Source organism: Neoarius graeffei, chromosome 4 (assembly GCF_027579695.1).
Source record: "Neoarius graeffei isolate fNeoGra1 chromosome 4, fNeoGra1.pri, whole genome shotgun sequence".
NCBI classification, from domain to species: domain Eukaryota; kingdom Metazoa; phylum Chordata; class Actinopteri; order Siluriformes; family Ariidae; genus Neoarius; species Neoarius graeffei.
The window spans coordinates 13,703,902-13,731,376 of NC_083572.1; the positions used below are offsets into that span (position 1 = coordinate 13,703,902).

The 27,475-nt window shown below is 40.6% G+C and overlaps 1 protein-coding gene across 2 annotated transcripts; it reads right to left on the minus strand.

Annotated features, from left to right (window-relative positions):
- Positions 1 to 14: 14 nt before the first annotated feature.
- ap1m2 (adaptor related protein complex 1 subunit mu 2) lies at positions 15 to 26,676 on the minus strand. 2 transcript variants are annotated; one of them, XM_060918886.1, is made up of 12 exons: positions 26,466 to 26,676; positions 15,190 to 15,346; positions 11,411 to 11,478; positions 10,391 to 10,521; positions 8,077 to 8,224; positions 6,409 to 6,535; positions 6,066 to 6,208; positions 5,879 to 5,950; positions 2,446 to 2,604; positions 2,083 to 2,208; positions 1,849 to 1,924; positions 15 to 204 (listed from the first exon to the last, which is right to left on the minus strand). In XM_060918886.1, exons 1-12 carry the CDS (start codon positions 26,505 to 26,507, stop codon positions 182 to 184), a joined length of 1,272 nt encoding a protein of 423 aa, XP_060774869.1. In that variant the 5' UTR covers positions 26,508 to 26,676; the 3' UTR covers positions 15 to 181. The 2 variants fall into 2 exon arrangements, with proteins under 2 accessions (XP_060774869.1, XP_060774870.1); XM_060918887.1 differs by lacking the exon at positions 26,466 to 26,676 and adding an exon at positions 26,379 to 26,435.
- Between the last annotated feature and the right edge of the window lie 799 nt (positions 26,677 to 27,475).

Sequence of the window (27,475 nt, forward strand, 5' to 3'; positions counted from 1 at the left end):
TTTAGTGAAATCTTCAAAAAGGAAGCATTTCAGCCCATTAACAACATTATTTTCCTTCTGCTTCAAAAAAAAAAGAAATATTAAGACAGTTTTTGATGCAAATTATTATGCCTTCATCAGATTATTATTATTATTATTCGCCTCAGGTCTTGAACAGGATCAGGAAATGCAAAGTGCTTCTCTAGTTCGTCCTGAGTTGGTAATCTGCAAAGTAAAAGGGGGGGAAAAAAAGCATACTGAATTTCATTTTCAAGGCTTTTAAATAAACAGTGACCTAAAGTGATTTTGCCACATCCTCTTTGGTCAGAATCTTTTTGCGTAAACACTGGGTTTACAGGAAAAAGTTTGTCAATAATCTGTCATGAAATGATTAATTAAAATGTTCCAGTTGTAAGATCTTATTAAATACATTACAGTAAATAGTACTAATAATTCCTACAGTTTCCTAATGTATACAATTTTTTTTTTAAACTCCATCATGTTACGTATTTCCTGTCAGTTAACTGGAAGACTACTGGCAGCTAAAATGACAAGTCCCCTCTCAAATACACTATCCAGCCAAAAGTATGTGCACACCTGTATGTGCTTCTTGTCCAAACTGCTGCCCCAAAGTTGGAAGCACACAATTTTCTCAGATGTCGTTGACTGCTGAAGGATTACACTTTCCCTTCACTGGAACTTATGGCCCTTTTCCACTACCCTTTTTCAGCTCACTTCAGCCCGACACGGCTCGCGTTTCGACTACCAAAAAACAGCACGACTCGGCTCGCTTCAGCCCTGCTTAGCCCCTAAAACTCGCACCGTTTTGGAGTGGGGCTGAAGCGAGCCAAAGCGAGCCGAGTGAGGCTGGGGGCGTGAGCAGACACTCCCCTGTGCACTGATTGGTGAGGAGGAGTGTCCTCACATGCCCGCACATGCCCCGCGAGCACGCTGGGATCTGTAAACACCGCAAACCCGGAAGAAGAATAATTACGAATTACGAGAATTTCTGAAGCCTTATGCGCCTCGCCTCATCTATACGCTCTTGCCAGTATCTGTTGGCGTTGTCGGTGACAACAAGCCACAGCACCAAGACCAGCAACACTAACGACTCCATGTCCTCCATGTTTATTGTTTACTATTCGGGTCATGAGACTACCGCTTAAAAGCTCACTGATGTCACTGTTTGCGCTGCTTAACGACATCACGTGACGTCCACCCACTTTCGCTAACTCCACCCAATGTGTCCACCCACTTCCAGCCAGCACAGTTCAGCGCGGTTGTAGTCGAAATGCAACTCCAACAGCCCCGCTCAGCTCGACTCAGCACGGCACGGCTCAGCCGCGTTTGTAGTGGAAAAGCGGCATTAGGGTTCTCAAAGTATGTCCCAGAATGACAAAGCGAGCTCCTTGAAGACATGGTTTGCCAAGGCTGGAGTAGAAGAACTGGAGTGTCCTGCACAGAGACCTGACATCAAACCCTGCTGAACACCTTTGGGATAAACTGGAACGCTGACTGTACCCCAGGCCTCCTCTTCTGACGTCGGTGCCTAATCTTACTAATGTTCTTGGTTGAACGAAGACGTTTCTAGTGGCTTCTCATGGAAAGCGGAGGTTATTATAACCAAAAAGCACATATGGATGTGATGATCAGGTGTCTTCATACTTTTGGCCATAGTGTGCTGCCTGTGATGAACCAAAATAACAGCTAATTGAATATCAGACCACGTTTTTGCTATATTTTCCAGTCACTTTGTTGGTGTGGCTCTAATACAGTAATGTTTTCTCTGACCCTTTATGATGATGCTATGCAAATCACCCACCTAAACCCAGGCTTGCTATGTGCAAACATGCAAATACTCCAGCTTACCTCCACTCTGTGTGATGTACCTAACCCAAGGTAATGCCTGGTAGCCACTCTTCTCGATGATCTTCATATATCGCACCTTATGAAATGAAAACAAAGCCAGACAAAACTAATGTTATATATGATACAATTCATAATAATTTGAATTATTAATAAGAATTATTGTCTTGTAGATAAGTGAAACATCATGATGTACATGTGATACAAATATACCCACAGGAAAAAACACACACACACCTGTATTCCTGACACAGTGAAGTACGGGATCTCAAATTTGACTGTAATGGGTGGTTTTCCCTCCAGCTCATCCTTCTCCACACTGGGGAGGCCAAAGTGGGCTCGCATTAGGAACTCTTTCCCTCCCTACACACCCACACAATATTCAGACACGAGGTGAATAACCAAATTAAGGTGATGGAGAGTTAACAGGCATAACATGCAGCAGAATGTCCTGTTACTATAATACCTGCACAACATAATGCTTTAAAATCCATTAAGAATAAGCAGAAAAAAAAGCAAATTCTTATAAAATAAATGATCTGGGTATGAAATCCACAAAATTGCATACAAGGCGGCAATCTCGTTTGAGATTTTACTCACTGGGAAAGATTTAATGGTCCACACCACCAGGTTCTTCTCAGGAACGTACTTTGCATGGCCAGTACTCGTTTTAAACTTTGGGGAGTCAGCATCACTCGGGACAGGAACGCGCACCTCGACGTTATTCGCCACGGACTGCTTTTTAAATTGTCCTTTAGCCTGAAGGGAAAATAAATTAGACTTGAAAGAGCATGCGTTAATGCTGATGTTAAATTTTTACATTGCTATAATTACCTAAGAATTTTCATCACCACAAAATTACATTGCAGACATTTAGCAGACACTCTTATCCAGAACAACGTACAACATACCCAGAGCAGCCTGGGGAGCAATTAGGGGTTAGATGCCATTCCTGCTGGTCCAGGGAATCGAACAGGCGACCTTTTGGTCCCAAAGCTGTTTCTCTAACCTTTAGGCCATGGCTTTCCATAATTCTATTAAAGGGATACTCCAGCATTTTTAAAGCTAAAATTCTATCGTCTGCATCTGCACAATATGTGATTATCTTAGACAGGAATTAACACGTTTCTCTATCGTGAGTAAATACCAGAACTTAGCTTTTGATTAAAACGCACTTATACGTAATTGTAGCCCAAGTCCAGTTGTTGGAGCAGCCAGGAAAATGTGTGTGAGAAACACTTTAGTGAAGTCTTTTGTCAAAGGGAGTTGTAAATTGAGGTTCAAATCTATAATTTGTTCTTTTAGAGATAAGATTAACTATATAGAAGAATGAATGTTATCGTGTCAGAATGGCACGAGTTAAAAATTAACACAAAAGTTCATCAGTTTGGGCCTGGAATTACTTGCTGGCTGTACTGCTCCAGTGCTGGAAAGTTGAATAAAACTACTTAAGAACAGCAGTCGTAAAACTCTCTCTCATTATTCTTACAATATAATGGGTCTTATTTTGAATTTGCCTTGGCAATTCAACATCTACCGCAGAGTTTTATTAGAAGTATATTCAACAGCCTTTACTTCTTTTATACGAGTGCTGAAATTCATATCTGTAGTAAGTCACACGTACTCAGAAAATCCAGTGGGTAGATATTATGTTGAAATGTGCCAGAGTGTTCCTTTAATTCATTTACAAGTTTACTTGCACCTGTTCTCACTGGAGAGCAAAAAATCTGCACATTTCTTGTTCGCCATTTCTTTCAAATAGTCATCCTGGACTCTCATACTGTGTACTGGGATAGCTTCTGTGGCTGATCCTTACTTTGAATTTGTCCAAAACTACAGTATTATGGGCATTTACAGGCAATTATGGGCACTAGGCTAGTCATTAAAACTAGAAATGCTGGTAATACATATATAAATTAATTGTGCAACTTGAATTTTCTCACTAATGTGGCTATTAACACAAAGTTGTGATACTAGGAGGCCATACTAGGAATTATGGGCCATTCCTTTAATAAATCTTCTAATAAAAGCACATACAACCCCAATTCCAAAAAAGTCGGGACGCTGTGTAAACTGTAAATAAAAGCAGAACGCAATAGCGTGCAAATCATGGCAACCCTATGTTTCATTGAAAATAGCACAAAGACAACAGATCAATACGGACAGAGAAATTTTATTGTTTTTTGAAAAATATACGCTCATTTTGAATTTGATGTCAGCAACACGTTTCAGAAAAGTTGGGACAGGACAACAAAAGACTGGAAAAGTTGTGTAATGCTAAAAAAATAAATAAATAAAATAAACAAATAAAAAAAATTTGGTTAATTGGCAACAGGTCAGTAACATGACTGGGTATAAAAAGAGCATCCCAGAGAGGCGGAGTCTCTCAGAAGTAAAGATGGGGAGGGGTTCACCGCTCTGTGAAAGAGTGCGTTGGCAAACAGTGCAGCAATTTAAGAATAAAGTTCCTCAATGTAAAATTGCAAAGAATTTGGGCACCAGATCATCTCTGGTACATAATATCATTAGAAGATTCAGAGAATCTGGAGGAATCTCTGTATGCAAGAGACAAGGCTGAAAACTGACATTGGATGCCTGTGATCTTCAGGTCCTCAGGAGACACTGCATTAAAAGCAGACACGTGTCTGTAGTGGAAATCACTGTATGGGCTCAGGAACACTTCAGAAAATCATCGTCTGTGAAAACAGTTCATTACTGCATCCACAAATGCAAGTTAAAACCAGATATAAGCAATATCCAGAAACTCTGACACCTTCTCTGGGCCCGAGCTCTTTTACGATGGACTGAGGCAAGGTGGAAAATTGTCCTGAGGTCTGACGAATTAAAAGTAGAAATTCTTTTTAGAAATCATGGCCACCATGACCTCCAGGCTAAAGAGGAGCGGGACCATCTGGTTTGTCATCAGCGCACAGTTCAAAAGCCAGCATCTGTGATGGTATGAGGGGGCATTAGTGCATATGACATGAGTAGCTTGTACATCTGGGAAGGCATCGAATGATATACACATGTTTCAGAGCAATATGCTGCCATCCAGACAAAATCTTTTTCAGGGAAGGCCTTCCTTCTTTCAGCAAGGCAATGCCAAACCGTTTCCTGCGCATATTAAAACTGCATGGCTCCTTAGTAAAAGAGTCCAGGTGCTAAACTGGTCTGCCTGCAGTCCAAAACATTTGGCGCATTATGAAGTACAAAATATGACAAAGGAGACCCCAAACTGTTGAGCAACTGAAACCGTATGTCAGGCAAGAATGGGACAACATCTCATCTCATTATCTCTAGCCGCTTTATCCTGTTCTACAGGGTCACAGGCAAGCTGGAGCCTATCCCAGCTGACTACGGGCGAAAGGCGGGGTACACCCTGGACAAGTCGCCAGGTCATCACAGGGCTGACACATAGACACAGACAACCATTCACACTCATGGCCAATTTAGAGTCACCAGTTAACCTAACCTGCATGTCTTTGGACTGTGGGGGAAACCGGAGCACCCGGAGGAAACCCACGCGGACACGGGGAGAACATGCAAACTCCACACAGAAAGGCCCTCGCCAGCCACGGGGCTCGAACCCGGACCTTCTTGCTGTGAGGTGACAGCGCTAACCACTACACCACCATGCCGCCAGAATGGGACAACATTTCTCTTTCAAAACTCCAGCAACTGATCTCAGTTTGAAAACGTTTACAGAGTGTTGATAAAAGTAGAAGCGATCCAACACAGTGGTAAACATGCCCCATTCCAACTTTTTTGAAACATGTTGCGGACATCAAATTCAAAATGAGCATGGATTTTTCAAAAAACGATAAAATTTCTCAGTTTCAACATTTGATATGTTACCTTTGTACCATTTTCAATGAAATATAGGGTTGCCATGATTTACAAATTAGCGCATTATGTTTTTATTTACAGTTTACACAGCGTCCCAACTTTTTTGGAATTGGGGTTGTACATGTTATTACTTTTGCTTGGGAGATGACGAACAAGGAAACACTGCAAATGCTTGAGTTTAACCCACCTTTACCATGATTTCCACTCGACTGTGTGAGAACTTTTCAATAACAGACTCGATCCAGATCAGAGGTTTCACCTGCATGATAAATTTTGCAACATTTTTGGCAGGTCTGTTCTTATTAACTTTACCATTCGCTCAATAATAATATATTCTTAATATGGTTGGTAAAATGCAGTGAATGGAGTCTCACATGAGTATTGATACGGTAAGACATCAGCTCCGACTCCCCATCCGGAGGGATGAATGAGATGGTGCGGTCGCTCTCAAAGCGAGAGAGTCGTACACACTGGTGAAACTTCACATCTTCCATTGCTACAGTCTTCCCCTTGTCTCCTGCAGACAAACGGACAAGAAGTACAACGTGGTCATGTATGGTCCGTCTTTCTTTATGACGGATAAAACAGTGCTGAGAGTGAATGACTTGTTATTTCCAAGGTCTGAATCTAGTTTAGTTAGTTTCTGATGCAACTTTAGCCCTTTAAGAGATCCTCGGATATAAAACAGAGAACGTGTGTGGTGAAATTGTTGCTTACGGCCAGTAAGGGCGAAGAGCACACGGTCATTGAGGCCCAGTCGGAGTTCAGGCATTCCCGAGAGCATAGTTTTCAGTTTAATACTGCCCACAATATCACTGCTCATTACGCTTCCATTGGCGTTCACCTGTGAGCCATAGACCAATCAATCAACCAAGCGATTTACATTGCAAAACATCAAACATCACAAACTATTAAAGAAATGATTCTGTGAAAAAGTAATTGTACATAATGTTCCACTTATCCCAAAAGTAACTGATCAGCCAAGACATGTTCAGTGTCTAACATTTGCTTCGTTTGTTTTGCACTGGATAGAACCAGACCCTTATTTATCGGCTTCAAGGAACATCCCAGTGGAACCAACGGAAAAATAAGTAATTTCAGTTGTCCAAGATGGCTTCACAAATTCTGGAATATATACTATAAAACAAACAAATATTCATCTATGCTGTGATGTTCTGCATATTTGTTTAAATTTTTATGGTTTACAGAAAGTCATACTGTGTATGAAACCCAAAAAGCAAGTCTGCTTGGCATTACCCAAGAGCTAGATATGGTTTGAGGCAGATCTTTATGAAAAAGAGTTTACATGACATTGACATCATTACTTATTCAAGCTATAAATTATCTGTAAAGTTGTTAAAGAAGCAAACAACTTCGCTAACTGGGCTACATTTGGATTAGGGGAAAAATTGTTTAAATTTCATTTTTCAGTGCATAATTCATTTAACACTGCATAAATCCAACAGACGTGAAAGTTATATAGCAATAACCGTTTAAAAAAAAAAAAAGTATGTTGCATGTGTGTAATAACAAGTAATGCCACTCCAATGGCAAAAACTAGAGACCTGTGCAGGTCTGAGCTCAGCCTTTTATGTCAACGCCAGGATTCAAACCGATGTTGCAAAGTCTGTTCCTTTCCTGGACAGCACTCCAGACCACTCGGTCACGGAGGATTACACTGCGAACTCCGGTTATGTGGTGCTACGATGCACTATGGAATCACTACTTGAGGCTAGCACACCAATTACATTCTTAAACACGCTCAACCTCAGTTAAACATACACATACAGACAGGCGCCTCTGTAGGCTTCAGCCAAAGGCTGAGCCAAAAAGGAATTATCAAATAGCAGTAATTACTCTATCCACAGTCACGGGATATGAGTAATCATTACTAGGCTATCAGCTCGTATACCACAAGTAGAGAAAAACAAAATGGCGGCGCGCGTTGCTGAACCGACCGAGGACTAAATAAAAACTCTACTTGAAAACAAAACCCCTAAAAAGCAACAACATAATGAAAGTATTCGATGGGAAGAATGTATCGTTATTTTTCAAGAATTATTATTATAGCATTTTTCACAAATTGCTCCTGTCATTTCACCGGCTTGTTTACATTCTAAGCGGAAATGAATCTGTCGGATGCTTTGTAGAAAAAAAGAATTTGCAAAAAATAAAAATGCTCCGTTTCTCAAAATCCAGTGAATGTGGAGAGAATAAAACAGTTATTCCACTCAATCTAGTCATACATGGCTTATAGCCGACTCAGCGCTACGTGCCTCGTTGGCTATCAGCTCATGTACGACTCGATTTCGTGGAATAACTTGTGTACACGTGTATTCCAAAAATCGACTGAATAAGTTCCTGTCAAAGAACCTCAGCACTCACCAGGACATTTATGGACTCAATGACGTCTATGAAAACCTCATTCTTCTTATACTTGATGCCTTCAGACCTCCAGGACACGGCGTTGGTGACTGTAGTGGGCACTTTGGCCTTAGCAACTTCCAGTTTGTTGCCTTCTTGTGTGATGTATCTAAATATAATTGAGGGATTCAAAGTAGTTAAAAGGCAGGTCACTAAAAGGTTCATTCATCACACGCAGCTCACTGACAACTCATCTGTTGCAATCTTCTCGAAGGCCACAGTTGTGGTAAGCCACCCACACTCGGCACATATTCTGAACAGGAGTACTTTCTCACCCAGCAACACTGAAATCACTAATGTGCTCTTTACACGGGCAGTGGGAACAAGTTGCGCCCACTTTTCTTGGTGTTCACACGCTCACTCTCGATTGGTGGCAAACCAAAGGTTAGACACGTAAACACAAACCTTGTTACCTCCAGGTTGGATTATTGTAATGCCTTACTGTCCGGATGTTCAAATAAGTGCAGAAACAAGCTCCAGTTAGTTCAAAATGCAGCAGCAAGAGTCCTTACTAGAACTAGAAAATAGGACCACATCACCCCTGCCATACAGTACTCACACTGCATTGGCTCCCAATCAAATTTCGTACTGTTTATAAAATACTACTACTGACCTTTAAAAGCACTGAATGGTCTCGCGCCACAGTACCTGAGCGAACTTCTGGTCCTTTATAACCCGCCATGTCTACTTAGATCAAAAGGTGCAGGCTATCTGCTGGTACCTCGTACAGTGAAGGTTACATCAAGGGGCAGAGCCTTTTCTTACAAAGCCCCACAGTTCTGGAACAGCCTTCCAAGTAGTGTTCGGGAATCAGACACAGTCTCAGCGTTTAAGTCTAGGCTGAAAACATGTCTGTTTAGTCAAGCCTTTTGTTAATGGTGTTTATGAGGTAAAGGTGTAGATCTGGAAGGTCCTCAGGCATAGAGTGTTTTGGTAAACTGGGATGTATGGATGGTGGCCGCTTTATGTCCCGGGGTGCCCTCATGCCTGTGCTATCTTCCTCAGACCTGCCTGATCCATCCTGGTGCCCTGTGTCTGGCTGGAGTCTCATCGCATCGCTCCTGTGGAGGACGACCCCATATGGACAGTTGGAAGTCACACTTGGAAGACGCTCTGGACACTTACTGTACAGTAATGCTTTTATGGCTGAGGACTACAGTTGACTTGATAACTTTAAGACTGCAGTTGTCGTGAACAGTTTTGCACTCAAGTTTCCATTAATGAAGAGTTACAACATCAACGAAACAGACTTCATGTTAAAACTGTTATAATCGCAGTGTCTGTTATCACCCAAATGAGGATGGGTTCCATTTTGAGTCCGGTTCCTCTCGAGGTTTCTTCCTCATGTCATCTGAGGAAGTTTTTCCTGGCCACTGTCACCACAGGCTTGCTCATTGGGGATAAGATTAGCTCAAGCCATTAAAATTCTGTACAGCTGCTTTGCGATAATGTCTATTGTTAAAAGCGCGATAAAAATAAACATGACTTGACAAAAGCGTTAATGCGCAAATCAGTGATCAGAAGCTTGTTTTTAACTTGCTTTATTGTCTTCCCGCTGCTCGTTTCTGTTTAAACGCTCTGTGATTTGGCGGTAAATCCAACTTTCGCTTCTGGAAAACTGATTCACTCTGAGTGATGTGTCGTTCAGGGAACGGATCGACTCTTTGATGAATTTTAAATTTAAAAAAAAAGTGAACAATGATCTGCATATCCCCACACCTGGATGAGGGCAAGAACATCATCTTTAGTCCAGGTATCACTGCGATTGGCTTGGGAATCTCTTGACTGCATCATTTAAAGGTGGAGAAGTTTGACAAGGAAAAGCACTCGAGAAGAACTGACCACTGAATTTTTTTTTTTTTTATTGAAGCGGTCTTGTCCGGATGATAAATGACCCGGATGAATGCCATCGCGCACGCATAAGCCGTCCTACTTGCCACAGTTTGTGTTTAGACAGTAAGCGGGAACAAGATGTGCTCACTGGTGTCAAATTGTTCCAGAACAAATATTTCGACAGGCAATTGCGCTGGGGCGACGTGTTCCAGAAACAACTTGTTCTGATGCGAGTGCCTGTGTAAAAGCAGCTAAAGAAGCAGCCTAACAGCTAATTGACCAATATGCTGAATTGTCTTGCCTATGTTTCTTAAAAACATTTAAAACTAATCCATATAACACTGACGCAAGGCCTTTAAGAAGCACTGGCTGGAACACTTTTGTTTAATGTAAATCATAGTTTGGGGTGTTGATAGAAACAGAACGGGTCATGAGCACGTACTCCTGTAGGATCTTGCTATCTGTAGTCTGAGGGAAGCCGAAATCCATGAGCTCATCCAGCAACTCGTACACCACAACAAAGTTATCCTGAATGCTCTCTTCTTCCAGCTCTTTAAAGTACTCTGTGAACACCTGGACAGAGAACACACATAGTATATAAGCGAGTGTCTGGTTTAGCACTGGAGATCTGCATATGGTGGCTCGTATAAAGTGCAAAAAACACACCAAGAAAAAAAAAAAAATGCAATAGCAGTAAGTCAAAAGGTCAGGTCTTTATCGAACACAGGCTTGTTGCTTGGACAGAACATCCTCCAGCTCTTTGTTTTCCTCCATCAACTCTCAGACTGAACCAATCAGCAACAAGCAATGTGATGTTGGATACGGACTATTTTGAGTACGTTATTACTGCTGCTGCATTTTCGTATTTGTTGTGGTGTTTTTGTGATTTGCTGTTGTGTTTTCTGATCCGTTAACATGTTTTGCACTTACATTCCACCATATATCCATGTCTAATGTAGCTAACAAGTATTAATATCAAGTCATCAAGTCTAATCATATTTTGTTATGACGACAAAATGTTATAATTTCTAGCTTTCGGATACAATTCTGCCTTCAAATCAAATACCAAACAATTAACTCTAGTTGTTTTGCATATCACTAATGAAAACAGGGAGTCAGATTATCCAAAATAGCTGCCTCTAGAACATTACAGCGTTCAGGTAACAGAGTAAGGTTTTGTGTAATTTGTATTCATTGTACAGTCGTAAGCCCTGTGTCTGAAACCACTTCAGGAAGTCTGTGTACATTGATAAGCAACTCCGACACACAAGAATCATCTCAAAGATATTCAAAGAGCACGCAGTCCATCCTCGGCTTGAGTATCAACCCCGCGGCAGAGTTGAATTCCAACAGTAACATCTTATTCAAATGTGCACATGCCGCTAAACTAAAGTTGACACGAGTCCAGATGGGATTAAACTTCTTTACTCCACTACAACGAATAAGGTGTGTAGTTTCTTACCTCCACCAGCTTGTACAGAAAAGAATACACCAGAGATGCATTGGAGTTCTTGTTGGTCGTAGCCACCACTGTACAGTGATCATGTTAAGTCTCAAACGCAATATTAGTTGGTCTAATTTCTCCAAAGTTCACGATACTTCTAATTAATCTCAGTGCAGGAGCTTGTTTCGGAATTATTGTATTGAACTTGGACGCAAAAACGAGAAGATATTGGTTTTGTATTGGAGCTACGATGTTTAACTGGAGACTATACCCTCAGAAATAAAAAGGTAGTCAATGGGGTAGTACATGTTTTGTACTTGTGGCATATACAGTACCAGTATCAAAAGTTTGTACACCCCTACTCAGAGGTTTTTCTGTATTTTCTACAACCCCGATTCCAAAAAAGTTGGGACAAAGTACAAATTGTAAATAAAAATGGAATGCAGTGATGTGGAAGTTTCAAAACTCCATATTTTATTCAGAATAGAACATAGATGACATATCAAATGTTTAAACTGAGAAAATGTATCATTTAAAGAGAAAAATGAGGTGATTTTAAATTTCATGACAACAACACATCTCAAAAAAGTTGGGACAAGGCCATGTTTACCACTGTGAGACATCCCCTTTTCTCTTTACAACAGTCTGTAAACGTCTGGGGACTGAGGAGACAAGTTGCTCAAGTTTAGGGATAGGAATGTTAACCCATTCTTGTCTAATGTAGGATTCTAGTTGCTCAACTGTCTTAGGTCTTTATTGTCGTATCTTCCGTTTTATGATGCGCCAAATGTTTTCTATGGGTGAAAGATCTGGACTGCAGTACCCGGACCCTTCTTCTACGCAGCCATGATGTTGTAATTGATGCAGTATGTGGTTTGGCATTGTCATGTTGGAAAATGCAAGGTCTTCCCTGAAAGAGACGTCATCTGGATGGGAGCATATGTTGCTGTAGAACCTGGATATACCTTTCAGCATTGATGGTGTCTTTCCAGATGTGTAAGCTGCCCATGCCACACGCACTAATGCAACCCCATACCATCAGAGATGCAGGCTTCTGAACTGAGCGCTGATGATAACTTGGGTCGTCCTTCTCCTCTTTAGTCCAAATGACTCGGCGTCCCTGATTTCCATAAAGAACTTCAAATTTTGATTCGTCTGACCACAGAACAGTTTTCCACTTTGCCACAGTCCATTTTAAATGAGCCTTGGTCCAGAGAAGACGTCTGCGCTTCTGGATCGTGTTTAGATACGGCTTCTTCTTTGAACTATAGAGTTTTAGCTGGCAACGGCGGATGGCACGGTGAATTGTGTTCACAGATAATGTTCTCTGGAAATATTCCTGAGCCCATTTTGTGATTTCCAATACAGAAGCATGCCTGTATGTGATGCAGTGCCATCTAAGGGCCCGAAGATCACGGGCACCCAGTATGGTTTTCCAGCCTTGACCCTTACGCACAGGGATTCTTCCAGATTCTCTGAATCTTTTGATGATATTATGCACTGTAGATGATGATATGTTCAAACTCTTTGCAATTTTACACTGTCGAACTCCTTTCTGATATTGCTCCACTATTTGTCGGCGCAGAATTAGGGGGATTGGTGGTCCTCTTCCCATCTTTACTTCTGAGAGCCGCTGCCACTCCAAGATGCTCTTTTTATACCCAGTCATGTTAATGACCTATTGCCAATTGACCTAATGAGTTGCAATTTGGTCCTCCAGCTGTTCCTTTTTTGTACCTTGAACTTTTCCAGCCTCTTATTGCCCCTGTCCCACCTTTTTTGAGATGTGTTGCTGTCATGAAATTTCAAATGAGCCAATATTTGGCATGAAATTTCAAAATGTCTCACTTTTGATATTTGATATGTTGTCCATGTTCTATTGTGAATACAATATCAGCTTTTGAGATTTGTAAATTATTGCATTCCGTTTTTATTTACAATTTGTACTTTGTCCCAACTTTTTTGAAATCGGGGTTGTACATTGTGGTACAATACTAAAGACATCAAAACTATGAAATAACATATGGGTCATATATGGAATAATGTAGTAAACAAAAAAAAGGGTTTAAAAAAAATTAAAAAGCAAAATACGTTTCACATTTTCGATTCATCAAAGTAGCCAGCGTTTCCCTTGATGACGCTTTGTTCACTATTAGCATTATCTTAACCAGCTTCATGAGGTAGTCACCTGGAATGCTTTTCAATTAACAGTTCATTAGTGGACGAGTCTCTTGCCTTCTTAAATGTGTTTGAGATCAAACAGTAAATAATAAAACTAGATAGAGAGACTGTGACTAAAGTCACAGTAATTTGTGCTAGCTGACCTTTGTCAGTTGAAGGTCAAGGAAAAGTTGCGTCCTGCCGCCCTGAACGAAATAAAAAAGCTGAATGAAAAAGAAAAAAAAAATCATGAAAATTGACAGAGTTATAAGTAATTGAAAAAAAAAAAGCCTGTTTCTCATGGATCATTCCGGTTCGGTGATCCAGATCAGCACCAAAAGTCATAGCAATGTAATTCAGCCCAGAGGTATTCATGTGAAATTTGGTGATGATTGGCTGAAAACTAAGGGAGAAATACCATCCTAAAAAAACGTTAGGAGAAGAAAGTAGAAAGATCCTGAGTGAGAATAACAATTTGCTAGCACAAATAAATAATAAAAATACAGTAAATAGCCCTATTCCTCCCCGTGACTGACATCTTGACACGGTGGGGAGGCTTGCGAGCCCCAGTGACCCTAAGAACTATGCTGGCTGGACCTTTGGGTCCTGGTAGGGTCACTCATGCCAGACAGGTCGAAGGATACGGGACAGACAGAGAGCAGTCACCCGGCCCTCCAGGTCAATCGGGGGTTGTACAGGGGGGCTAACAACCTTTTTACGTTTAAAAAAAAAACTACTTGTTATGGAAACAGCAACAGACCAATCTACATCTGTGCAAAATGGACTCTCTGGATCCCAGTACAGAGACAGTGACGCCAACGGGCATGCTGTCACCAGGAGGATCAGTATGACTGGCAGAGGTCAAAGCCAACAGGACGCCTCCGACACAAACTGGGTAGCCATTAGCGCAAAATCTACTACCCTCATAGAGGAAGCGCGGACATCCCAAGGCCACGTGGAGGAGGACTGTAGAGATGGAACTGAAAGAAATGGGTCACACCTGGGCCAGCATACAACGAGTGGCCAAAGATCGCCAGAGATGGAGTAGTCTAGTTGCTGCCCTACGCACCGCCGGGTGTAACAGGATTAAGTAAGTAAATAGCCCTATTCCACAACTGCAGTAATCCATATTATGTCAAGAACCGCTCAGCTAAGTAAAGAGAAACGACATCCATCATTACTTTAAGACATGAAGTGTCTTTTAATGAAAAAAAATAAAGAAAAACCACTGAATTAGGAGGTGTGTCCAAACACTTGACTGCTATTGTGTCGATCACCTGGGAATGTGCAACTTTAATTAGCTTTTTGGGTAAAATTTTAAGAGGTCCATGAGTGATCCTTCAGGTCCAATTATTTACCGGAAATTATTTTTAAAGGGGAATTGGGCATTTCACAATCCTTTACAGACTAAACAGATGTGCTATTTTATAATGATGAGTCCTACATCAGTGCTTCACCATGCTGAAACACTACCAAACAGTGCCCTGGCATGAATTTTTAACACTATTATTATCCACTCCTGCATTCAGACAGACCAGACAATTACAATAGAAGTTTCTGTATCACAAACCATTTCAAACTATCAAACCTGCGCTTGTGGGAGCGTCAGCCGCTCAAAACCACCGATGAAAGGATACAATAAAGATTGCTGTGCTTGATCCACATGAAGTGGACGTTGCCATGTGAAATAACAGGGCACATTAGCCCTTCCTCTTCCTGTTGCAACAGCAGTGGCAGGAAATGGTCGATCTCCAACATGTCCACATCGCCTTTGTAGTTGCGACATATGAGCACCTGATGAGAGTAAAATTCAAAATTTGGATGAATGTTTCTATGCATGTATATTAGGAGTTCCCCCCCAAAAAAAAAGCATTTTCACATACAAATCATCCAGAGATTGCTTTACACAACTCTTACACTTTAATTCAGGAAATTAGTAGCCCATTATTGTGATAAGTGTTTCTAAGCTAATGTTATCTTAAACAAGAGAGTTATATCTGCATTACCGGGTTACGGCTGTGGTCAGAATTTTACATTCATTCATCATGGACATGAACGTCATGGCAATATTGGGCTTTCAATTCTCTTTCTTTCAACTGCTTTTTTTCTGGGGAAGAATGATTGTACAACATGCGTCTTTAAGAGGAAAAAAATAAATATGGTGCACAAATTTTAATTTATTTTGGATTTTCTGAAAAACAAAAACAAAGTAGGGTCAAAATTATGCATACAAAGTCAAAAATATATATATATATATATATATATATACACATACACCCACTTAAATTATTCATTCAGTTGTATGGACAGTTCCAAAATGTCTTAACTTGCCAAGGCCTCTTAACTTCCTGTAAGTGATCATGACTGACTACAGCAGGTAGCTTCTTTGTAGAGTTTGTTTGAGAAGTACAGGTTATTTAGAGGTGTAGCCACTTTGCCCAGGTCTGGAAGACGACCCAAATTGTGATCCTCAGCTCTGAGGAAATTGGTTTGGATGGTCAGGAACAACCCAGGAACCACCCAAGCACAAGGCCTGCCATGAACTGGAAGCTGCTGGAACATTAGTGTCACGGTCTACAGCCAAGCGAGTTTTACATCACCATGGACTTTTTTTTTGGTTGCCATCCAAAAAAAAAAAGACCCCGCTCTAAAATCGACACCTTGAAGCTCAACTAAAGTTTGCATGGACAAAGAAAAAGCCTTCTGGAGGAAAGAAAAGATAAGACAAAGATTGAGTTGCTTGCCACAGTGCCCCAAGGTATGTTTCAAGGAGTAAAGGTGAGGCATTCAACCCCAAGAACACTGTGCCACCTGTTAAGCAAAGTGAAAGGTATAATTAAGAATGAGGACCATCTCAGAACTCTTCAGCATAACCTCAAACTAGGCTTGTAGTACTCAAGTCCAACTCGTGACCTAATTTTAAGGACTCGTGACTTGACTTGGAATTGGACTCATGTATTAACTGCATTCAGACTCGTAAACTGGAGACGAGGACTATGATTTTTCTTTATTTTTTTGTAACATGCCATAAGATATTTATATCTACACTACTGTTCAAAAGTTTGGGGTCACTTTGAAATGTCCTTATTTTTGAAAGAAAAGCACTGTTCTTTTCAATGAAGATCACTTTAAACTAATCAGAAATCCACTCTATACATTGCTAATGTGGTAAATGACTATTCTAGCTGCAAACGTCTGGTTTTTGGTGCAATATCTCCATAGGTGTATAGAGGCCCATTTCCAGCAACTCTCACTCCAGTGTTCTAATGGTACAATGTGTTTGCTCATTGCCTCAGAAGGCTAATGGATGATTAGAAAACCCTTGTACAATCATGTTAGCACAGCTGAAAACAGTTTAGCTCTTTCGAGAAGCTATAAAACTGACCTTCCTTTGAGCAGATTGAGTTCCTGGAGCATCACATTTGTGGGGTCGATTAAATGCTCAAAATGGCCAGAAAACTGTCTTGACTATATTTTCTATTCATTTTACAACTTATGGTGGTAAATAAAAGTGTGACTTTTCATGGAAAACACTAAATTGTCTGGGTGACCCCAAACGTTTGAACGGTAGTGTACGTTAATTTTTATACTAATTTCATGCAAGAGAATGTACATTCACCTGTTCATACGTCATGTTCAGAAACAAACTAACATTAATGGCGCTAAAATGCCTGGAGAGACGCCCCTAGGATTGTCCGCTTTGCTTCTACAGACTTCTTGTACAGTGGGAAAAAAAAAAAAAATGCACTGCTACGTGTTCCATACTGTACGTAGAAGAACTATCAAGGAGATGACGAGGAGAACCTCAAACTTCAATCGTCATTTGGTAAGACTCCACCCAGAGAAGGAAGTGACATGCTATGTTCATTGCCCTGTTGATAGCGGGCGGGGCTTGCTGAGCGACGAACAAGCTTTTTATCTGTAGCCTATTAAATAAAATGGGGCAGTCGAGCAGTAACGTTAGTCCAACATAGTAGCAGAGACGCTTTCACAGAAAGGCAGCAACAGCCACTGTCAAATGGTGCGGTTGGAGTCTTGTTCTTAGCGAATCCCATCGCTAGCAGAACAGAACCTAGTGCTAGCATTCGAGGGCTTGTAAAAACATTTCCATGGTAACAGCAAGCGCCGCCAAATCAGGCACTTGCAGTCAGAAGTGTAGCCTCGTGCTTCTAAATGAAACCACAATTAAAACAAAAGGGTTCTAAGGAACGATGCATTATATTGTTCATATGGTCTCCTACTACTACAGGAATGCTACTAACATATGCAACATAATTCAATAAACAATCATCTACATAGGCTAACGTTAAGCTTTCCACACTACTCAACGCTATCAATGACTACGTTTACATGCACATCCAAATCGAGCTGCTGTCGGTAATCGAGCTGAAGGTCCCAGCAGGGTGCCAGAGAAATCCAATCGTACATGCACACAATGAAATCGGGCTATTGTGTGAGGTGCATTGTGCACCCGAACCACAGGTGGCGCAACACGCCCCATCGTGTTGGTACACTTCCGGTTGTCGTCATGAAGAAGAGCTATTCAAGAGTGTAAACAAAGTTATCAGTTCCGTGTTCTCCATTGCGCGTTTTTCTCCCGTCCATGAATTTTAATATATTTAACTCCTTAAGCTGAATGAGCATGAACTCTGTCTCCTCATTGCTCCAGAAGTGCACGTTTCCGCTTGCCTGTGGCAGTGGGGGCGTGGTCAAGCGCCGGTCTGTGACAGGAGGGCGGAGCCAGGGAAGGTGAGTGGCAGAATCACTTCACCTGACGGTAATTAACCTGTGTTTGTGTGTCTTCCCAGTAACCGCGCCCTATTTAAGGAGGCAGAGGGAGAGCAGAGGGGAGAGCTCATCCCGGGACTAGAACACAGCGCGCGCGCGCGCGCGTGTGTGTGTGTTTTTCTCTCAAGAATAAAAGTAGGCTGTTAAACTGAAAAGTCTGACAATAAAAAGCCTATTAGTACCAGAAGCTTTGTCCTGCCGTCCTCTGTGCTCCACCCACACTTCAGAGAGCTCTACATCGCCATTTTCTCTTCTTCGTTTGTTCCTCCTGACCTCTTCTGCTGCTCGCTACTACTGTTGTCATGCCGACCGAGGCTGTTGTGTTTCCCGCTTGTGGTCTCGTCACTCGTCACTTCCGGAAGTAGCTCGACAACTAGCTCGATAGGGTTTACATGCACAAAGTAACTCGGCAGAAATCGCATAAACTAGGTCGTGTAGCTCGATTCCGAGAAACCAAGTTCGGTTCAATTTCAGCCGAATTAAGGTGTATACATGGCATTTTGAACTTCGATTTCAGTCGAGCAACGGCAGAAATTCGATTCTCTCTATGTGCATATAAACGTAGTGAATGTGTTTTAGAGTGTGTGTGTGATAACTGTCGTGTGTCGGACTCGACTCGAAATTTTCTTTAATGACTTGGACTTGAACACTGGGGACTCGAGGTTTAATGACTCGACTACAACACTGCCTCAAACCATCAGCTAAACAGTTGAAACTTGTACACAGTTGGGTGTTCCAATAGGACAACGACCCCAAACGCATCAAAGCTGATTGTGGAATGAATAAGGCTTTTGGAAAGGCCTTCCCAAAATCCTGACTTCAACCCTAACAAAAATATGTGGCTTGTGCTTAAAAGTCAGGTCTATGCCAGGAAACACACAAATTTAACTGAACTCTACCAATTCTGCCAAGAACACTGGTCAAAATATCCAATCAGAATTCTGCCAGATACTTGTTGATAGAGAACAAAAGCATCTGGTCAAGGTTAAACTTGCTCAGGGACATTTAATATATTAAATATTAGGTGTGCTGTATGTATACCCTTGACCCTGCCTTGATCTCAGAAATCCCAAAATAAATTAAAACTTATGCATTAAATTCTTGCTTGTTTTTCCCCCCTTCTATTAAAGATGCATAATCATTCTTCCCCAGAAAAAAAAAAAAAAAACAACAATTCAAAGAAATCACTGAAAGCCCAATATTGCCATGACATTCAGGTCCACGATGAGCGTATGTAAACCTTTGACCACAAATCTATGTGCAATAGGATTACAGGAAAGCGCACCCCTCCCTTCTGTTTTCTCGTCTGCCCTCCTTTAGCCCATTGTGAAAGAAATCGAGCCAGCTCATCTCACGTTACAAATCCAGGAGACACCTTCTGAATAAGGCATTAGATGAAAACGCCTCCATCATACACCACAAAAATCAAAACCGAAGAAATAAAAAATTTGAAAGTTTCACATAGACTGTTTTTCCAAGGGATCCTCCAGGATCCGTTAAACAAGGCCAGTACGTCATTCATTCATTTATTTGTTACAGTAGAAATCACAATCCGTCATTTGTATTTATTATTCAGCTCTTATACTTATCAGGCTGTTTGACTGGTTAGGTGAATAAAATGTATTTTAATCCAAACCTCAGTAACTTAAAAAAAAAGGATGGCTATAAATGTCAACTTGGACCTTTTTGAAAAAAATTTCAGGAAGGAAAAACCTTGAATAAATCGACAAAATTATTTTTAATACATTTCATTTGAATAAATGGATGTGTATTTGACTAACTCACAAAAATAAAGATGGGCTGAGGATTGTGTGTGTGCTCTTTTATAACAGACTGTAAAAAAAGTTTGAGAAGCCCTGGATTAAGGGCTAAATTAGGAGGCAGTGAGGAAATTTGAGCGGGTGTGTACACACACACACACACACACACACACACACACACACACACACACACACACAAGTGCATCTCAAAAAAATTAGAATACCATGAAAAAGTTCCTTTTTTTCATAATTTAATTAAAAAAGGTAAACTTTCATATATTCTATATTCATTACATGTAAAGTGAAATATTTAAAGCCTTTTTTGTTTTAATTTTGATGATTATGGCTTATAGCTCATGAAAATCAGAAATCCAGTATCTCAAATTATTAGAATATTCCCTAAGATCAATAAAAAAAAGGATTTACAATACAGAAATGTCCAACTTCTGAAAAGTATATTCATTTATACACTCAATACTTGGTTGGGGCTCCTTTACCATGAATTCCTGTATCAATGCGGTGTGGCATGGAGGTGATCAGTCTGTGGCACTGCTGAGGTGTTATTGAAGCCCAGGTTGCTTTGATAGCGGCCTTCAGCGTATCTGTATTTTTGGGTCGGGTGTTTCTCCTCTTCCTCTTGACAATACCCCATAGATTCTCTATGGGGTTCAGGTCAGGCAAGTTGGCTGGCCAATCAAAACACAGTAATATCATGGTCAGCAAACCATTTGGTAGTAGTTTTGGCACTGTGGGTAGGTGCTAAGTCCTGCTGGAAAAGGAAATCAGCATCTCCAAAAAGCTCGTCAGCAGATGGAAGCATGAAGTGCTCTAAAATCTCCTGGTAGATGGCTGTGTTGACTTTGGACTTGATAAAATACAGTGGACCAACACCAGCAGATGACATGGCACCCCAAATCATCACAGACTGTGGAAACTTCACACTGGGCTTCAAACACCTTGGATTCTGTGCCTCTCCACTCTACCTCCAGACTCTAGAACCGTGATTTCCAAATTAAATGCAAAATGTACTTTCATCTGAAAAGAGGACTTTGGACCACTGAGCAACAGTCCATTTCTTTCTCTCCTTAGCCCAGATAAGACACTTCTGACATTGTCTCTGGCTCAGGAGTAGCTTGATATTAGGAATGCGAAAGTTGTATTCCCTTTCTTGAAGATGTCTGTTCGTGATGGGTCTTGATACACTGACACCAGCCTCAGTCCACTCCTCGTGAAGCTCTCCCAAGTTCTTGAATCGACTTTTCTTGACAATCCTCTCAAGACTACGGCCATCCCTGTTGCTTGTGCACCTTTTCCAGCCACCCTTTTCAGCAATGACCTTTTGTGGCTTACTCTCCTTGTGGAGGGCATCAGTGATCATCTTCTGGACAACAGTCAAGTCAGCAGTCTTCCCCATGATTGTGGTTGTGTGTACTGAACTAGCTCGAGAGATACGCTGTGTTCATACTGTTTTACTCAAACTCGAAATGAAATATTCTAATATTTTGAGATGGGTTTATGTTTTTGTACTGTATGCCATACTGACTAAAATTAAAATAGAAAAATGCTTGAAACATTTTAGTTTATGTGTAATGAGTCTATAATATATAACATTTTCACTTTCTTAAATAACTGATGGAAAATATTGAACTTTTTCACAATATTCTAATTTTTTGATATACACAAACACAGTACTGTGCAAAAGTCTCAGACCCCCTGTTTTTATATTACAAACGTTGTTATCGATTTCTATTTTATGACTTCTACATGATCAAGTCAGAACAAAAACATTTGAGAGTTTGTTTTCCAACACAAAATTAAATGCTATAGGAGAAAAAAAAAAAAAAAAAAAGTTTGTACCTGAGCAGCATGTTACAAAAGAGACCAATTTTCAGAATAAAAAAGAAAACATAACTTGGACAACCTTTATTGTCATTTAGTATGCAACAAGTGTACACCGAATGAAATTTCGTTGCAATCTGGCTCAGCACAGAATTAAATATGAAGTGGATTAGATTAAATTATGCATCAGCAAAAATATTCATCTCATCTCATTATCTCTAGCCGCTTTATCCTGTTCTACAGGGTCGCAGGCAAGCTGGAGCCTATCCCAGCTGACTACGGGCGAAAGGCGGCGTACACCCTGGACAAGTCGCCAGGTCATCACAGGGCTGACACATAGGCCCTGTCCACATGGCAACAGATTCAGGTGACTCCGATACAATTGCTTATCGTTTAGGCCTGGCGTCCACACGGCACCGGCGTTTTGGGTGCCCAAAACGCAAATCTTTTTGAGAACGGGTTCCAGAGTGGAAAGATCTGGCAACGTTGCCGTTGTGAAGTCGTCTGGATGAGTAGAACGGATTTGTTTACGATGACATCGCAACCACATGACTGAGTGCTTCACGCCGGGTAGAAGTGTAACGAATATCACCAGGAAAAAGCCTTACAGAGCACTAGTGAGAGTGAAACACGAGCTTGGATATTATTATTATTATTATTATTATGTTCAGTGTTAGTTCACAGTAGTAATGCAAGAAGCAGAATAGTGACAGTAATAGTGAAGCAAAAACATGCAATTGTACAAACACTGCAGCTCTACAGCAAAATATTCATTTATGAAATGGTCTGATTCTTAACACCAGTAGTGCCAATGATCTTCTCATTGCGATGCGAGTTGTCAACAAATCCTATAACTTGGTTCATGAAACGCGCTTACAAAATATTTTCACTGTGAATATTTATTGTGTAATGGTGCAATCCCGCCAGCAAAAATAGGGAAAAAAAAGGAGCGATCTCACCTCTTCAGATGTTGATTTAAGTCCGACAATACATTCCTCAAAAAGGGCGTAGAGGAGCAAATTAATCCAATTTATTCCAGACCATTAAAGACGCCACCTTCCGCGTAGAATCATACGTCATCCTCGCCGCCATATTGGATAGGTCAAAGCGGAGAATAAAGATTCATGTGCTGCCTTTAACTGTACCAACAGGTTTACCGTCCAAACGAGATCACATGGGATTACCTTTCACAGGTGAGAAACAAATTAATCCATCAATGTGTAGTATTCAATTTATTCCGGACCATTAAAGACGCCGCCTTCCGCGTAGAATCATACGTCATCCTCGCCGCCATATTGGATAGGTCAAAGCGGAGAATAAAGATTAGCTGCGTTTAACTGTACCAACAGGTTTGCCGTCCGAACGAGATCACATGGGATTACCTTTCACAGGTGAGACTGGAAAAATACTTTCCATTGTATTTGGTCATTATAATGTAATTTTACAAACAGATTTTCCTGACTTTATGGCTAATATGAAGTCTCGCGCATTATGCGCATGCGTACTTACTTACTTCTATTGTTCTGGTGTCTCCAAAGGGACCGTCTTACAGCGCCCCTAGAGGTGTGGCATGTGTATTGCATCGTTTTCAGCAAGCGTTGCGTTGCCATATGGACCTGATATTTTACTGATCGTTGCCCATTTGGATGCGATATATTTTTAAATAACATCTCGTTGCTGTTGTCGTGTGGATGTAGCCATAGACACAGACAACCATTCACACTCACATTCACACCTACGGTCAATTTAGAGCCACCAATTAACCTAACCTGCATGCCTTTGGACTGTGGGGGAAACCGGAGCACCCGGAGGAAACCCACGTGGACACGGGGAGAACATGCAAACGCCACACAGAAAGGCCCTCGCCGGCCACGGGGCTCGAACCCAGACCTTCTTGCTGTGAGGTGACCACCGTGCCGCCCCAGCAAAAATATTATAACGTGCAAATAATGAAGGCTGCTGGATTTTGGTGCAAAGTGAAGACGCGAGTGTGACAATCAAAGTGTCCAGAAGAACTGTGGCTGGTCCTGCAAGATGCTCAGTAAAACCTACAGCTGATTTACTTAGAAAACTGCACTTGCTAAACCTTAGACTATTTTTTTTTTTTTACTTTGTTAACTCTTTACCCCTTAATGATGACCCCATGTATATCCCATAATGACAACATACGACACCTTGTCTAAAACCTTGTCTTTAGACTTTTTTTCTTGTAAATATGTTTGAAGGGTGAACAGTATATACATATACAAGGGTGGCTGTAGCAACTGCTTTAAGGGGTAAAGAGTTAAGCCATTTATAGTTTTTTTTTAAATGTTGAAACATTTCATTTCATTGTGTTGTTTTACAATCAGGGTACGCAAGCTAAAAATCACATTTAACACTTCTTCAATATCAAAAGGCTTGACTAAATAAACTTGGTTGTTTACTGTAGCCCTGTGATAGCTCTATTTACCATGCAAAAAAAAAAATTTTGGTGATAACGTTATTTTTGGTGAATATATGGCAATATATGTCATATTTAGCAAAATTACTCGTGTCATTTAGAAAAAGTGCTTTTTTGACCACAGGTAGCTCCAAAAGGGATGCACTTAAATCATTCTTTATACCATAAAACAAATATTTGGTTCCATATCATTGGAAACATAGTTAAGTTTTAATGTTGAATGCCAGTAAGTTTTCAGACTGTTTTGATCAAATTAGTATGTAATTGTGTAAAAAAAAAAAAAAGTCCTCTCCGAGACAGCTAATTTTTCAATATAAAATAACATATCTAAAATGATTATTTTCATCCTAAAATGTGGTCAAGATATTGGGACATAAATATTAGAGACAACTAACACAAAGCTTACAGCCTTATATTTAAAAGCACTATGGAAGTAGCGGATTCTGAATTGTCAAAAAAAAAAAAGTTCTCTCCAAGAATCACTTCATTTGTTTCTCCCATAGGGCGGCACGGTGGTGTAGTGGTTAGCGCTGTCGCCTCACAGCAAGAAGGTCCTGGGTTCGAGCCCCGGGGCCGGCGAGGGCCTTTCTGTGTGGAGTTTGCACGTTCTCCCCGTGGGTTTCCTCCGGGTGCTCCGGTTTCCCCCACAGTCCAAAGACATGCAGGTTAGGTTAACTGGTGACTCTAAATTGACCGTAGGTGTGAATGTGAGTGTGAATGGTTGTCTGTGTCTATGTGTCAGCCCTGTGATGACCTGGCGACTTGTCCAGGGTGTACCCCGCCTTTCGCCCGTAGTCAGCTGGGATAGGCTCCAGCTTGCCTGCGACCCTGTAGAAGGATAAAGCGGCTAGAGATAATGAATGAATGAATGAATGAATGTTTCTCCCATCTTATAGCAGATTACACAAAACTACCATACACACGTCAAAAAATTACCTGAAATCTGTTCTTTAACTTGTCCTTCACTTAAAAACTGGTACAAGACACAAACTTTGTACACTGATTGTAAAACAACCCTTATTTTCAAGCCATTTTTGCTCTACGGCATGTGCCTCAGACTTTTTGCCCAGTATTATAGAGGCTGTATCTGAAATACACACAGTACTAGGACACTATATACACACTACCGTTCAAAAGTTTGGGGTCACCCAGACAATTTTGTGTTTTCCATGAAAAGTCACACTTTTATTTACCACCATAAGTTGTAAAATGAATAGAAAATATAGTCAAGACATTTTTCTGGCCATTTTGAGCATTTAATCGACCCCACAAATGTGACGCTCCAGAAACTCAATCTGCTCAAAGGAAGGTCAGTTTTATAGCTTCTCTAAAGAGCTCAACTGTTTTCAGCTGTGCTAACATGATTGTACAAGGGTTTTCTAATCATCCATTAGCCTTCTGAGGCAATGAGCAAACACATTGTACCATTAGAACACTGGAGTGAGAGTTGCTGGAAATGGGCCTCTATACACCTATGGAGATATTGCACCAAAAACCAGACATTTGCAGCTAGAATAATCATTTACCACATTAGGAATGTATAGAGTGGATTTCTGATTAGTTTAAAGTGATCTTCATTGAAAAGAACAGTGCTTTTCTTTCAAAAATAAGGACATTTCAAAGTGACCCCAAACTTTTGAACGGTAGTGTATATAATTACCTATATGAAGATAATATTCCACCTGGTTGCTATGGAAACAGCAGGAGGGGACTAATATTTAGTAATGAAGTTAGTATGGATGTTTTGGACGTAGCTACTGAAGGCTACTAGTAGAAACATATTGTGTAAAAAAAAAAAAAAGAGTGAAGAAGGACTTTTGCTACACTTTAAGGTTAAAGGATAAACACTTTTTGAAGCACACAGGTTCTAGCAGCCGCCATGTTACCAATAAACCCAAAAAAAAAAAACCTCCTGAATGAATGCTACAACCTTTACAGCTAACTTGCTATGATAATAAATATATTTCAGATTTTTTTTAAAAAAATAAACACAAACCTGAAATATGACACAAATCAGGCTGCACTGTGTGTGTTAGTGTTAGCCTGCCCTGACCACCTGCTAACAGACTCGAGTCCTCCTCACCTTGCCTTTGAGATCCAGGATGAAGACCGCTGAAGCAGACATGACTGACAATTAACCGTCTAAAAACAATGCTTACAAATATATCACTTAAAATCGGTTTGGTTACCAACTTAAAAACACTTTATGTCCATCAACAACCCTGTATTTAACGGTAAACAATCAGCACACTCTCGAATTCCTCTGTTTCCTTTCCTTGTGCAGCGTGCTGACGTCACACTGCGTAACGCCAGGTAAAACATTAACCGAGCTCACCTGCACTGTGCGCGAGAGCAGCAACGGGGGCCACGTCATCGCTAATGCGGAAGTAAATTCACACGTTTCTTTATTATTGACCTGAAGAAGTACACTATATTGCCAAAAGTATTTGCTCACCCATCCTCTCTGTACATCTCTGGTTACAGATACAACCTACCTGTCTGCAAGACAAAGAGTTTCAGAGGAACGCAGAGGCAAGGCAAGGCAAGGCAAGTTTATTTATATAGCACATTTCATACACAATGGCAGTTCAATGTGCTTTACAGAAGTAAAAACAAAAACAGTAAACAATAGAGAAATAAAATTACATAAAATAATTTTATTTTTATTCTAAAACAATTAATTAAAAGAATTAAAAGAAAATAATAAGAATTAAACAATAGTAAAAAATAAAATAATAAAATGAAGTAGTAGTTCAAATAGGATGAGAAGAAAAAAAAACCCTAAAAGAAAATAGGTCTGCACACTGCTGGATACGCTCCAAAAAATAAACTTTATTTAATTAAAACAAGCAACGTTTTGATCACCCTGGATCTTCATCAGGCATATGATATGCCTGATGAAGATCCAGGGTGATCAAAACGTTGCTTGTTTTAATTAAATAAAGTTTATTTTTTGGAGCGTATCCAGCAGTGTGCAGACCTATTTTCTTTTATTGTCTGACATTTTTGTCTGGCACCTGCAAAGAGTTTTTGGATGTGCGCACCCTACTCAAACGATTATAAGAAAAAAAAAACCAGCAGAATAGAATAAAG

What these genes read in the sequence shown, in the direction of transcription:
- ap1m2 (XM_060918886.1), bottom strand. Translation starts at nt 26,507, where the DNA reads ATGTCTGCTTCAGCGGTCTTCATCCTGGATCTCAAAGGCAAG. An exon ending in CAAGCACAGCAATCTTTATT is followed by an intron (nt 11,479 to 15,189) that starts GTATCCTTTCAT and finishes ATCACTGTACAG; the next exon opens with TGGTGGCTACGACCAACAAG. An exon ending in GCTCTTCGCCCTTACTGGCC is followed by an intron (nt 6,209 to 6,408) that starts GTAAGCAACAAT and finishes GTTTGTCTGCAG; the next exon opens with GAGACAAGGGGAAGACTGTA.